We start from the raw sequence: 12,586 nt of genomic DNA, 5'->3' as shown, positions 1-12,586 counted from the left end.
GGTTATACTTTTTTTTTCACACTTAAAAATTTATGTGTATTTGGATACTTCTTGATCGCTTCCTTGAATGCGAAATTCCTATTCTTTCCCCAGTGAGGTAACCCTCCATATTTGAGCAATCCAATCTGCTCAATCTCCTCAAATATGTCCTCAAAAAGCCTAGGAGTCAGTGGGTCCTTGCTTCTGTAATATACAAAATCAAAATCCCCAGAATCCTCTGTTTTTCCCAAGCAAGCACTTGAAGCTTTGATATAGCGCAAGAGGATGCCACCGTTTAGCTCTATTCCACGCACTGCTTGCGGTTCTAATTCAACAAGCTTCTCCACATCTTTGATGAAGCTTGAAAGATTAGATAAGGAGATGCTGAAGGATCCCTATGAACGAGGAGACTGATGATGATGATGAGTCAGAAGAGGAGGGAAGCTTAAATGGTCTTATTACTCATGGTCCTGTTGCATCTGAAGACACATCTGGCAAGTCACATGATGTATCTGATAATGACGTCGACTCTGATTCACATGATGTATCTGATGGGGATAAGATGATTCTTTCAAAATCCAAAGGAATAAGATCAGAAAAGGGAGTGGAAATTTGAGGCTGACATGCTTGCAGCATTTGGAAAGGATCCTCAAAGGCTGTATGTGCTCTTTATCGTCAGCAAACTTCTGCGGAACAGAAGATCAGGGGATCACTGCACCACAATGGAAGGCGATTCAACAGATTTGATGCTGAAAGGTAGGCACAGAAGACAACTGTGATAAATTATGCCCTTGGACGTAGGTTTTATTATATGAGAACTGATTGCTAATGATTCATGCCTGCCTGTACTCTCTCTATGTGCATGTTGGAGATCAACTCTTACACAATCTGTTGAATTTTCATCTTGCCATGGATGTTGCACTTCCAATTCCCCACCCTCTTTCTCTTTTAAATGTGATAAGGAAGTTTCTTTTTTCTTTTAATAATCCATTACTTGGTCATATCAGTTCAATTATGGACCCCAGGTGTTTTATCCTTGTAATTAATAATTCTAATTTTAATTCTATAAATTTCATGAGGAATGGTTTAATATCAGCGAAGGATTATGGCACACAACCTTTTCACTGAACGAGGGCTGTATTTAATTAAAACGCATGCGATCTACTGCATCTAAATTCTTAGCAGTTTCTCATGTTTTCTCGCTGTGCTTTCACTTGCGCAGAGGCAGTACTTTGGCTGAGTTCCTCACCAATGGGGATCCCCTCCTGGATGTGAAAAAGTCTGTAAAGGAGTTGGATGAATATGATCCCAGAGGAGTTGAAACATGCAGAACAATGGCATTTCGTTACTCAAAGCAACTTTACAAAATCCACAAGAAGAAAGAAGATCCTTTCTTTAAAATTATTATAAAGTGTTGCTTGTGAGATGATATACAGAGAAAAACACAGTGGAGGAGGGAAAAAAAACAAGCAAGAAGGAAATTTGTTTTAACAGTTGTCAACGTTCTACTCCTGTATTACATTCAACTGCATCCAGCTACAACATTAACAATGTTCAACTTGATCCTTTGAATATATTTTAAACTTTGCAAGGTTCGACTTTTGTGTTTCATCAAATGTAAAATATATTTAAAAGTCACCTATATCTATATATTTCCTCCACACAATAGTTAATTATATGACTAGATCAAATCAACAAGTTACAGTATATAGGAGTTAAACCTAATAACACAGGACATAATCCTTAATGTGGCATCATCCAAATTTTGATTTTTTACAAAAAGAAAATTGCCACTTACATTAGCACTCACAATTTTCAAAATCATTCATCTGTGGATACAAGAATGTGATACTAATATTATCCATTTTGTTTTATTATTGGGCTGGTGTCTGGACCCAGGCCCATTTATTTGGGTGCAAACAGTAACCTTAATGGGAGTAATAAGAATTAAGAACAACATATACCGCATAACAAAAAGGGAAAAAAGAACAATATATACAATGTTTAATGAAAAAAGTCCGAGGACGTCACGCAATTGACCGACAACTTCGCTTCCATTAGGATATAAATTCATAACTTGTTCATCATATTTGAAATTTTTTTATTTAACCATCAAATATCAAATATTTAGCCAAAAAAAAAATATGAGTATTAAAAGGGTGAATTTACACTTTCATAAGGGAAAACCTTCACTACTTTATATATCTTGTGATTGAAGTTGTTAGGGATTAAATTTAAGAAAATAGCATTAAACTAGAAGTACATGTCACATTATAAATTACAGAAAATCATTAAAGTTCTTTTATTAAAGAAATTAATATCATTTATTTAAAATGACAATATTTCATTATTATTCTACTACAAAGATGATGAAAAAAAAAATCTCAAAGATAAAATATCACACATTCTCACTACCAAAAGCCCTTTGATTTAAATCGTTCTTCCACTAAAAACTTTTTCTTCATATCAATTTCAACCTTCAAAAGCACAGACTCTAGCTTTTTTATAAACCTTCCCAGGCCGGCAATAATACTTTTTGGTTGGAGCACAATGATGATCTTCTGAGCATATACACAAACCTTCAAGAGCACATCCATCTCTCAGTATCATTTTCCCTTTTCTTAATCCTAAAATTTGATTCGTCCACTCATTCGAGAAAATTCTTTGTGGATCATACTTTCTTTTCACACTTAAAAATTTATGTGCATTTGGATACTTGTTGATCACTTCCTTGAATGCAGAATTCCTGTTCTTTCCCCAGTGAGGTAAACCTCCATATTTGAACAACCCGATCTGCTCAATCTCCTCAATAGTGTCCTCAAAAAGCCTAGGAGTCAGTGGGTCCTTACTTCTGTAATATACAAAATTAAAATCCACAGAATCTTTTGTTTTTCCCAGGTAAGCACTTGAAGCCTTGACATAGCGCAAGAGGAAGCCACCGTAGAACTCTAATCCACACAGTGCTTGTGGTTCTAATTCAACTAGTTTCTCCACATCTTTGATGAAGCTTGAAAGATTAGACAAGGAGATGCTGAAGGCTGTTTCGTAAAAGAACGCAACTTGGAGTCTAGAATCCCAGGAGCATATAGTGAGCAATCCGTCTTCTTTACTATCTAGGCATGACCCGGATGATTGCAAGCGATTGTTTTGTCCAATCACTGGGTATCCAGTGAAGATTGTTCCTATTTGTGCGGAAAGAAACTAATAAGTTGTGATTTTAATGCTGGTCAAATCAACTATAGACGAAGAAAAAAGTGTTCGTAGCGTGCTTATCAAAATGGGTGAGTGAAAAATGAGAAAGAAGAACGATTACCGTTGTTCGTCAAGCCATAACCGGATGCCTCAGCCGTCCTAGTCGCCAACTGTGCATTAAGGCATTTTCCATTAGCGTCCCGTGTTGCTTCTTGAAGTTCCTCTGTTACAGAAAATTCAACTTCTCCTTAGTTTAGTTTCTGGAAAGACTTGAACATTTCATAATATAAATTTGGTTGAACTACAGCAAATTAATTGCAATGAATGAATTGTATCTATGAATAACCTGTGCCTCTGAAAGCAGCTAATTGAGCAGAGGTAGAAGATCCAAGTGCGGGATAATCATAGAGACCATTTCCAGACTGATTAATGGAAACTCGATCGTCAATTCTATACACAGCCATCTTTTGTGAAGGATACCACCTCACATCACCAAACTCGTGCTCTTTCCCAAATCCAATCAATTCATCTCCCAAATCTGAATCGTTCTTCGTCACGTACGTAATTGATCGTTTAAACATGGGCTCTAATTGTAAGGTTACCTGCAAATTAAAACCACCACTTGCATAACTACATTTTTCTCAATTAATTTTAGTAAAATTAAAATAATTGAATGACTTCTGCATGCGTTGCAAAGAAAGAAATCTCCATATAAACATGAACAAATATTGTGCCAATTAACTTTAAATAAATTTAATTTATATCACTGGATAGCTAAAGTAATTAAACACAAATAGATGGAGAACAACTTCGTTTGGCGAGACACATGAAGCATATGCGTCAAAAGTGAGGATTAATTTTTCTGATGGCACGGAAGTAGCATAGTACTAGATAGAAGATGTATGCTAAATATATATATATATATATATGTATGTATATAATAAGAGTTATTTTTAATCTACAGAACCATTTATTTTATTTGAGGATCAAACGATGTGGAAGAGAGATTGTTCATATTTATAAATTAAATAAGTAATGAATTTGATCAACCAGTAAATCATATTTGTAAATTAATGGGACGAGATGATAAAGACGAATGAAGACACACGTGAGAAACAACTCCGAGAACCCCAAGCGAAACCTTGGCTGCATTGAGTTCTTCGTCCGACTTAGTCAGGCTTCTCACCTTGGCATACCCTTCGTCTGCCGTCGCCGGCGTCACAATCCTCATCGACACCACATACTCATGAACTGCACTTCCCTTTCCCCACAGAGAGCTGCCGTGAGCCCCTGTGGCCAACAGTCCCGCCACCGTCAATCCCCACCAGTACGGCGTATACGGCAACGCCAACCCATTCTTGGCCGCCTTACTGATCAGGTCTCTCAAAAGCACGCCACTCTCAACCGTCATTCTTCTGTTTACCACATCAACGTTCATTACATGGTTAAGCTTGTTGGTGCTTATTATGATCCCGTCTTGGCCTCCGGGGCAAGCAAGCTTGGGGATGCTGTGGGAATACCTGGTGGCTGCTTTCACTTTTGTGTTGGATTTTGATGCCGAAGCCACCATGGAAATAAGCTCTTTCTCGGTGGCTGGGTACAGTACCTGGGATGCTCGGCAAGGGCTCCGGTCGTTGAAGGCGCCATAAGCGTTAGTGATGATGCAGTTTGTGTTGTTGGAAATGCATTTAACGGGGTCGTCTGGGGGAGACGAAAAAACCCCATTCACGAGAACTAAGAAGATGATGAGAGAGGATGTTTTGAGCACCTTCATGGCTGATTGAAACTTCACTGTAACCTTGTTATCTGGAGAAGTATCAGTGTATTAGCCCAGCGATAATGTGCATATATATGCATAAATATTAGAGCAGCTGGAAGCTTTTGGAGAGAAATGATGGAGCGCCTTGGAATTTGACTTCAAACAAATGTCCTGGTCACGTCATAAATCAGATATAAATTACTATCAAAGAATGACGATACCATAGTGTGCTATAACTTGCGCGCGCACGCCACACACACACACACATAATCAAGAATCAAAGCCAGTCCGTTCACACCTTGGTTGGCAAAGTTCATAAGGTGTTATGAATTTATATCAAGTTTTAATAATTTTTTAATTTTATAAAATGCATTTTTAGCATCTTAATCTGAACGCTGTTGGTCTCACTTAATATAAAATGCTATCTCAACAAAATTTGAATTATGAGTTTTGCAATTATATGCTAACCAAGAATGCTTGCATTTTAAAATATAAAAATTCTTATGCTAAACAAAATAAAATTTGAAGCACGTTGTATCGTCGTAAAATCACCATCAAATTTCAGTGAGTTCAGAATTTTTCATTATGCAAAATATTTGTTCCATTATTTTAAATCCTCGTATTTTCCTCCGGCGTTTGGTCAAACATTGCTTTCACTCCTTTTTATTTATTTAGAAGATAATGTTCATATGCTTTCATTCTGATTTAAGCCCTTTATTATATATTCCTTACAGATGACATCCTTTGACTTGGATGCGTATTCAATTCGCCGAACGACTATCATTTGATCATACATATTTTTAACTTTGCGAGGTTTGACTTTTCTGGTTTCATCCGCGGGCAAGAATGTCACGTCATCGATTTCATTATCGGGCTTGTTCCCGGACTCAGGCCCAGTTATATTTGGATGCAGCCGAAAACCTTAAATGAGAGTCACAGGAAGATGGAGTAGCATACCAGAAAAAGAAAAAAGAAAAAGTCAAGGTGTAAATTAGATAGGAGTTTTTTTTTTTTTTGGGGCCAAAAGAGATAGGAGTTGAATATAGCATAAGAACTAGTATACAAGTTAATGAATTAAGATTTGAGTTCATGTTGAGAGACACTTGATCCTTTTCAATGCTTTGAACGTGATTATTTTCAAACTAACATATCTGAATTTTTAAAAAAAAGTATAAATTCTGGGTCAAATTAGACGATGAAAGGGTCATTTTATCCAAGTGGGGTGTACTGTGCAGAAGTACAAATCATTGATCGATGTGAGAGGAGCGAGGAGACACAGTTAATAGAGTTGCTTTAAGCATCCAACAAATATTCTTATTTTGGTCATAGAAATATGCTTTTCCTTTTCACTTTCGTATGAAATGAATGCACCAAAGTCCAATCCAATCTCCAGCTCTTATGTAATCATTCCATATCAATCTGCCAGCTACAAACTGAAATCCGGACACTTTGACTCGCTTCGCTGTGTTTTGGATTGTTCGCCTCCGCGTTTTGCTAATTCGTCTGGGTTCCCCCCCCCCCCTCCAAAGAGCAGACCCGTTGATACGATGAATTGATAAACTATATTCCCTCTGCCGCTAACATATTATTTTTCTAATTCCGGTATTTCTAACATGTTTTACAGAAATAAAAATAATTTCAAAATTTATTAATTCTATCTTAAATTTAATAACTTTTTAATTTTATTTATTTAATACATATACCTGTTAACAAAATGACAATTTATACAATGATAAATAAACTAAAAAATTGTATATTTATCAATTATGTAAAAATTTAATGATGTGAATTATAAATAAGATTAAAAAAAATCTTCTATCTTTTCGTATAAATCGAACCAGGAGAACAATCAATCGGGTTAATGTGACAATAATGTTTAGTAATACTCCCATCATTTTTACGTGAGGCTTGATTCTTTTTACAAGGGACTTAACACATTTATATAAGCATTAATTACGTAAAGAGAGATAAGGCTGCATTAATTTAATAAACTTTACTGAGCAAGGATAATTTTAAAAAAAAAGGAAAACATGTAGGTATTTAATTAACAAAATTGACAAATTTTAATTACATTTATTAATCTGTGTGAAAATAATTGTCAACAATTTCTTGGGGAAAGAATCCAATCGGAATAGTGAGTATTATGACAGAAGATTTTTTTAATCTTATTTATAAGTAAAATTCTTCAAAATAAAAATAGAAGTAAATATATGAGAAAATTATGTATCTGTTTACATGGTCATGCTTATAATTTAAACACTTGTCTTTCGCAAAGGTTGATATCACAAAACGATGCAGCGTCCGCTCATAAATGTACTGCTCCATGCCCTTACTTCCCTTATTAGCATCAGGGGAACCAAGCCCCAAGCTCATCTTGGAATAACATGTACGACTGGTATCATCAATAGCTTTAATTATCTTTCACATATACATCCTCATTTTTCTCGCGACTGCACACTAGGCCTGCTTTGCAGGGAATTTTATTTAGAGCAAAAGTTACTATTTATCACATAAAATTGGTGGCACAAAATAGCACTGGATTATTTTCAACGCACCAAATGGATCTAAGATTTTGGCGAGTAATTTCCTTGAGTATGAATGGAGTATAAATTGGCATCTTTTAGATTGAAGGAAGTTTCTTATCCACACAGCTAAGCAAGGACATTGTGCTAATTGTGCGTGATCATTCATAACAATTATTGATTTGTTGTCGTCCCCAGTGGATGAGAAACAGAGAGAGATGGAACAAGCACAGGGAAAATTTCTGAGAAACTGGAGATTACGCTTATTTTTCACAGGACAATCCATAGAATTCATTGAAAAGAATGATAAACACACATCAATAATTATCAGCAGCCTCCTAGCAACTTTGCAGCTCCTACATCTAGTTCAGGCCACCCCCAATCAATTTAGGGTGAGCGGGTCAATGAAAATTAATTCTCGCATCAAAATCTTTTATTAAGATGGCCCCTTAAAAAAGATATCAAGTTTCCGGCAAAGACAAAGAACCTGCAGATCTCTCACACTTCGTTAATGGTTATCAGAGTTTGGCTTCTAATCATCTCAACCACCTTCTAAGATCACCAGTTGAAGATGGAGAAATCTCGCCACCAAGACTCTCGGTGTAGCAAGAAGAATAATTGGATTGCTGCTCCAACCCAAAGTGTGAAGCACTCACGCTTTTGAAGCTTGGACTTCTTAAATTATGCCCATAATTTCCATAACCCATTGCAACACCATAAGGGTCTGGAGCATTGGGGAATGAAAGCCTCTTCTTTGCTATTGATCCTGCCCTGTCCCTCTCCGGCGTAGATGGCCTCTGCCTCGGAGCGCTCTGAGACCGAACTCGGGCCTTTGCAGACTCAGTTGCAGCCATGTAATTAGGCAACGTACCCCCGCCACTGATACTCGTTCCAACCCTTCCATTTTGGTACAGACTTCCAGAATAATGGTAATTGGACCTTAAACTTGGGGTTTGAGATGTATGGTAGCTTCTATCTTCCCTACCACATCGAGGGCTCGCAGACCGGACTTGGATAGGCCGTGATTTTGCAGGAGATGGGGTTGCAGGAGATTGATGAAAAGAGCTATTTGGGTGGCTTCTGTGGAGTGGGGAAGCCACTGAATGTCTCTGGGGTTGGTGTGGGTTATATTGATAATTTGGATGTGATCTTCTGTAGTTAGATCCCAGATATGAGTAAGGCTGAGAAGTGTCAATTTCTACAGTTTTAATGGTGTCTCTTTGATCAGTCGAAGCTCTTCCTCTGGTCTCCCATGGCTTTGAAGCCATCCACCTGTCCAGCCATTTCGGTCTCTCTTCCAGTTCATCTTCATTTCCAATCGATGAGTTCCAACCATTTCTCAAAAGCTATGACATTGTTATCCGATATACAATCAAATATCAGCTCAAGAACTTCAGAAAATGAAGGGAAAAAAACAGAGAGAGAAAGGAAAAAAAATCACAGAAGGTTGGGAAAAGCAGCGTAATGTAGGAACCTGTTGCGAGAAAGCTCGAGACAATGACTTGTCACGCTTCATAGCTGCTGCTTCTTTCCTCTGCTGTAACATGGCTTTAAGTTCCTCAACTGTGTGTGGGCGTTCATCCCAGTCGTCTGCAATACTGCTTCCTTCTTTTGACTGCGACCAAAAACCAAATTCAAACGGAATATGTTTACATCAGTGAACACTTCTCTGAAACTGTGGTTTGACAAACAACTTGGGAAGAAACAGAAAAGATACTTTTTGGTCTTTACTTTTTACCCATCTCATAATTGCTCATTCAAAAAGTAAATGAAAAGGCTCACTTCTTCACTTACCATTGATCTCCTGTCTGAAATATCCTGAAGATACCGCGACTCCCAAACGCTGTTGGTGTCACTGAATGTGGATTTTCTACTACTGGTCTCGTGGGAGAACCGCGAGCGCTGGTCAAGCACTCTGGCTTGCACTCGAACCAGAGCCTGCATGCACCGAAGGGTCATTTTTGCCTGCTTCCGAACATTATGACCCCTCACCAAAGCTTGCAATTTCACCAACCCTTTAAGCGCTCGAAGTGCCCTCCTTGCCTTGGAAGTTCAAGAAATCTGTAAGTTAACTTTCATTTCTTTTCTTCTCATAGCCGTTTTATCAAAGGTGTGAAGGATTTTATGTATGAACTCAGATCTAGCTAAACTTACAAGGTATCCTCTAAAAGCAGTTTGAATCACCGTAGCAGCATAGTGCTCCCTGGCTTGATTCGAAGGCCTTTTAAACCTAGCAGCTTCCGCTGCTGCCTGAGCGGTGACCATGGCCGCTTCAGCCTTTGCTACCGCCGCGGCAAGCGCATTGTTCTGATCCGTCGCCATCACCGTCGGCACAGGAGCACGACCAGCAGTTGTGGCAGCCGAATCGAGGTTCTCCTTTGTTGGGGTGTGCTGAATACTCACCGCAGCGTCCTGATTCGCTGTTTTTCTGAAAAGCCATCGTCGTTTTTCTCTTTTCTGCAAAAAGAGTTCAGGAAATCGATGTTTCTTTCTTGACAAGAACAGAAATGGCTGATAGGGGAAAACGGGAAAATCGAAGTCGAGTTGCGGCGAGCTAGTTACCTTGTCTTCGTCTTCTTCTTGGTTCCTTTTGTCAGTGTCTTTGGTTGGAGATCTAAATGCCCTTTTCACAGCGGTCAACCAGGAGGTACCTCCCTTCTTCCCCATCAGAGAGAAATGCGTACAGTAAAACCGGGCTACATCACATGTACTGCACAGAAGAGAAGTGCTAAAAAACAGGGCGCGGAAAAAGCCAGAAACTGCGAAAGCTAGATGACAGAGAGAAAGGAAGATAGAGAGAGAGAGAGTGAAGGAAAATTAACAGGAGGAGAAATGGCCGGCGTATTATAACAGTGACGCACAGATTCAATCTTGTGGAATCTCATATAATTCAGTAGCAGTACGAAAGCAAGGGAGGGAACGGTGCAGTAAGCTTATCCTCATGACTCGGATCGTGAAAAGCCCCCCTCTGTATAGTTGGCATTCAACGAACCGTGCGGTCAATGAAATTATCGAAAAACTCAGGCATCAAATTCAAGAATTAATACACTGGGCGGTGGGTGGGATCAATGAAATTATTTGGTAAACCAGGAATATATAGAGTAGAAAACAGACAAGAGAGGGAGGGAGTGAATGAAAGTGGGGTTAAAGATGAAGTTTTTGGTAAGAAATTTAAGATGCGGAAAAAGATGACCTTTGGGGCAGTATTAAAATATAATAATGAAAGCGTTATTGGAAGGGGGAAGGTGACAGCAGAAGCAGATTTTACAGAATTTAATATATAGGAAAGAGTACGTAATAGGAATATTATAAAAGCAGCGGGAAGAGCTTTGGAGAGACGAGATGGCAGGCAGGGGCTATTATATACTCTACAAAGGTGTTGTTAGTAAATAATCTGGTGAATGGGTGAGTCAGTGTGCGGGGGTGATGGATTTGGGGGATCGAGGAGGCCACCAGAGCAGGTGCACATGTGGGCTCCACTCGAATCGGCCAACTTCCCGAACCGAACGAGCGTTTGTAACAAAATTTGCCGTTAAAAAGAATTAAAACAGAGTTGCGCCTGTTGAGATGGATTCCTTAGACAAATATGAAGAATAATTTGATGACGTGATAATATTTCAGCAATTTTATGATTTTTTTTTTTTAAAGAAGGATTATAAAGCGCGAAGAAACAGGAGGAGCAGCACATATCTGATGACTGGCGGAGTCACATGGGCGTGGTTGTCGTGATGCTCAACCTTGGCCCTCTCCCTCTTCTGCTTCCGCTGCCCTGCTCTTGTACTCTCTCCCCAAGACCGGTCAAACTGTCCTAGATTCTCTCCCTCCTCCTTATTTTTTTTACTTCTTGTTATTATTATTATGCCCATATGGTCTCATTCATTTCGCTGTCCCAGACCTTAGAAGGGGCCCAGTTTGGTGCATATTCCAAAGCTACATGGGTCTTCTCTACCAATGCACGTTTCGCACAATTATCATCAGGCCCAAGAACAAGCCCATTGGGCTGAATTGTTAAAGGTATAGGAGGCATATCACAGCACTGGTCTGTTTTCCATAACTTTTGAGCCCATCTGTGAATGATGGTTCGCCAGACGCCATAGAAGGGGAAATGCCTTTTCCTGTTGTTGGTCTCTCTTTCAGTAGCACCTTTGTTTTGGGCTTAGTCATGCTCCAGAAAGTAACAACCTCTTTATTCTTCTGGTCTCTCTCTCAGTAGCGCCTTTGTTTTGGGCTAATTAATACTCCTTCCCGAACTTATTATAATCTTTAAATAACTAATTTATAGATAATAAATAATTAGTTAAAAATAATAAATAGATTAAAAATATATTTTTGTTTTTAAATATGCCCTTGTAATAATGTGAAAAAAAGAAAAGAACATGTTTGGAAAAATGTGATAAGAGATATTATGGTAAAAGAGAGAGAATGAATAATTAAGGATGAAATGAGAAAAAAGTGCATTAAATATTAAGACAAACACCAAATTAAAGCTTATGAAATAGATCACACTCCTCCAATTTGAAGCTTATAAATAGGATAGGAGGGAGTACTATTCTTCACAAACGTATTTCAAATGTGTATAAATGGGGGTGTGCTAATTTTGATTTCTCAAACGACATAAGATATATTACCTTCAGTATTTAATACAAGAACTAGAATTTAGTCTTAAATGTAAGATCATAATCTATTTTGTCTCTCATTTTTTTCCAAAACATCCCTATTGATTGAAAGAGAATCCAACCAAAAGGGATTCCAATACACATGATTATAGAGGATAATTTAAGAAGACCAACACACATTCATGATAAATAACTAAATCAATACACATTTATGATAAATAACTAATTTAACTATTTTTTTGTATTATCAGATTAATTGTATAGCTTTTATATAAGGACCGTAGCATGTGTGTGTGTGTATAAATCCAAAGCAGATAATGGAATGATGATATCACGATGATATCAGTGGCCGCATATTATTGACATCGCTCGACATCAATGAAATTTCATGGAAATCACATGCATAAATACACCTGAAAACAAAATTGAGACAAAAGCTTTAATTTAAACCAAAGTAAAAGCAAGCTGAAGATTATCAAAATAAATTAGTGGAGATCATATTGCTTTCTTACTCAGTT

General features: G+C 38.0%; 1 protein-coding gene across 1 annotated transcript; it reads right to left on the bottom strand.

The window, feature by feature from the left end:
* Positions 1-7,678: 7,678 nt before the first annotated feature.
* Positions 7,679-10,449, bottom strand: LOC114736168 (protein IQ-DOMAIN 1-like). The gene is made up of 5 exons (XM_028923944.1): positions 10,015-10,449; positions 9,607-9,909; positions 9,247-9,495; positions 8,927-9,067; positions 7,679-8,798 (listed from the first exon to the last, which is right to left on the bottom strand). The coding sequence occupies exons 1-5, from the start codon at positions 10,117-10,119 to the stop codon at positions 7,989-7,991; spliced, it is 1,608 nt and encodes a 535-aa protein (XP_028779777.1). The 5' UTR covers positions 10,120-10,449; the 3' UTR covers positions 7,679-7,988.
* Positions 10,450-12,586: the final 2,137 nt, after the last annotated feature.

Source organism: Neltuma alba, unplaced genomic scaffold (assembly GCF_004799145.2).
Source record: "Neltuma alba isolate B1F8T4 unplaced genomic scaffold, ASM479914v2 tig00013316_pilon, whole genome shotgun sequence".
Taxonomy (NCBI): domain Eukaryota; kingdom Viridiplantae; phylum Streptophyta; class Magnoliopsida; order Fabales; family Fabaceae; genus Neltuma; species Neltuma alba.
Note: the sequence above shows the minus strand (reverse complement) of the source record. Positions and strands in the feature narration are given on the sequence as shown.

Coding starts and splice junctions, on each gene's coding strand:
- LOC114736168 (XM_028923944.1), bottom strand. CDS start 10,119: ATGGGGAAGAAGGGAGGTACCTCCTGGTTGACCGCTGTGAAAAGGGCA. Junction 9,068..9,246: donor TTTCAGACAGGAGATCAATG/GTAAGTGAAGAA, acceptor TTTTGGTCGCAG/TCAAAAGAAGGAAGCAGTAT. Junction 8,799..8,926: donor CTCGAGCTTTCTCGCAACAG/GTTCCTACATTA, acceptor ACAATGTCATAG/CTTTTGAGAAATGGTTGGAA.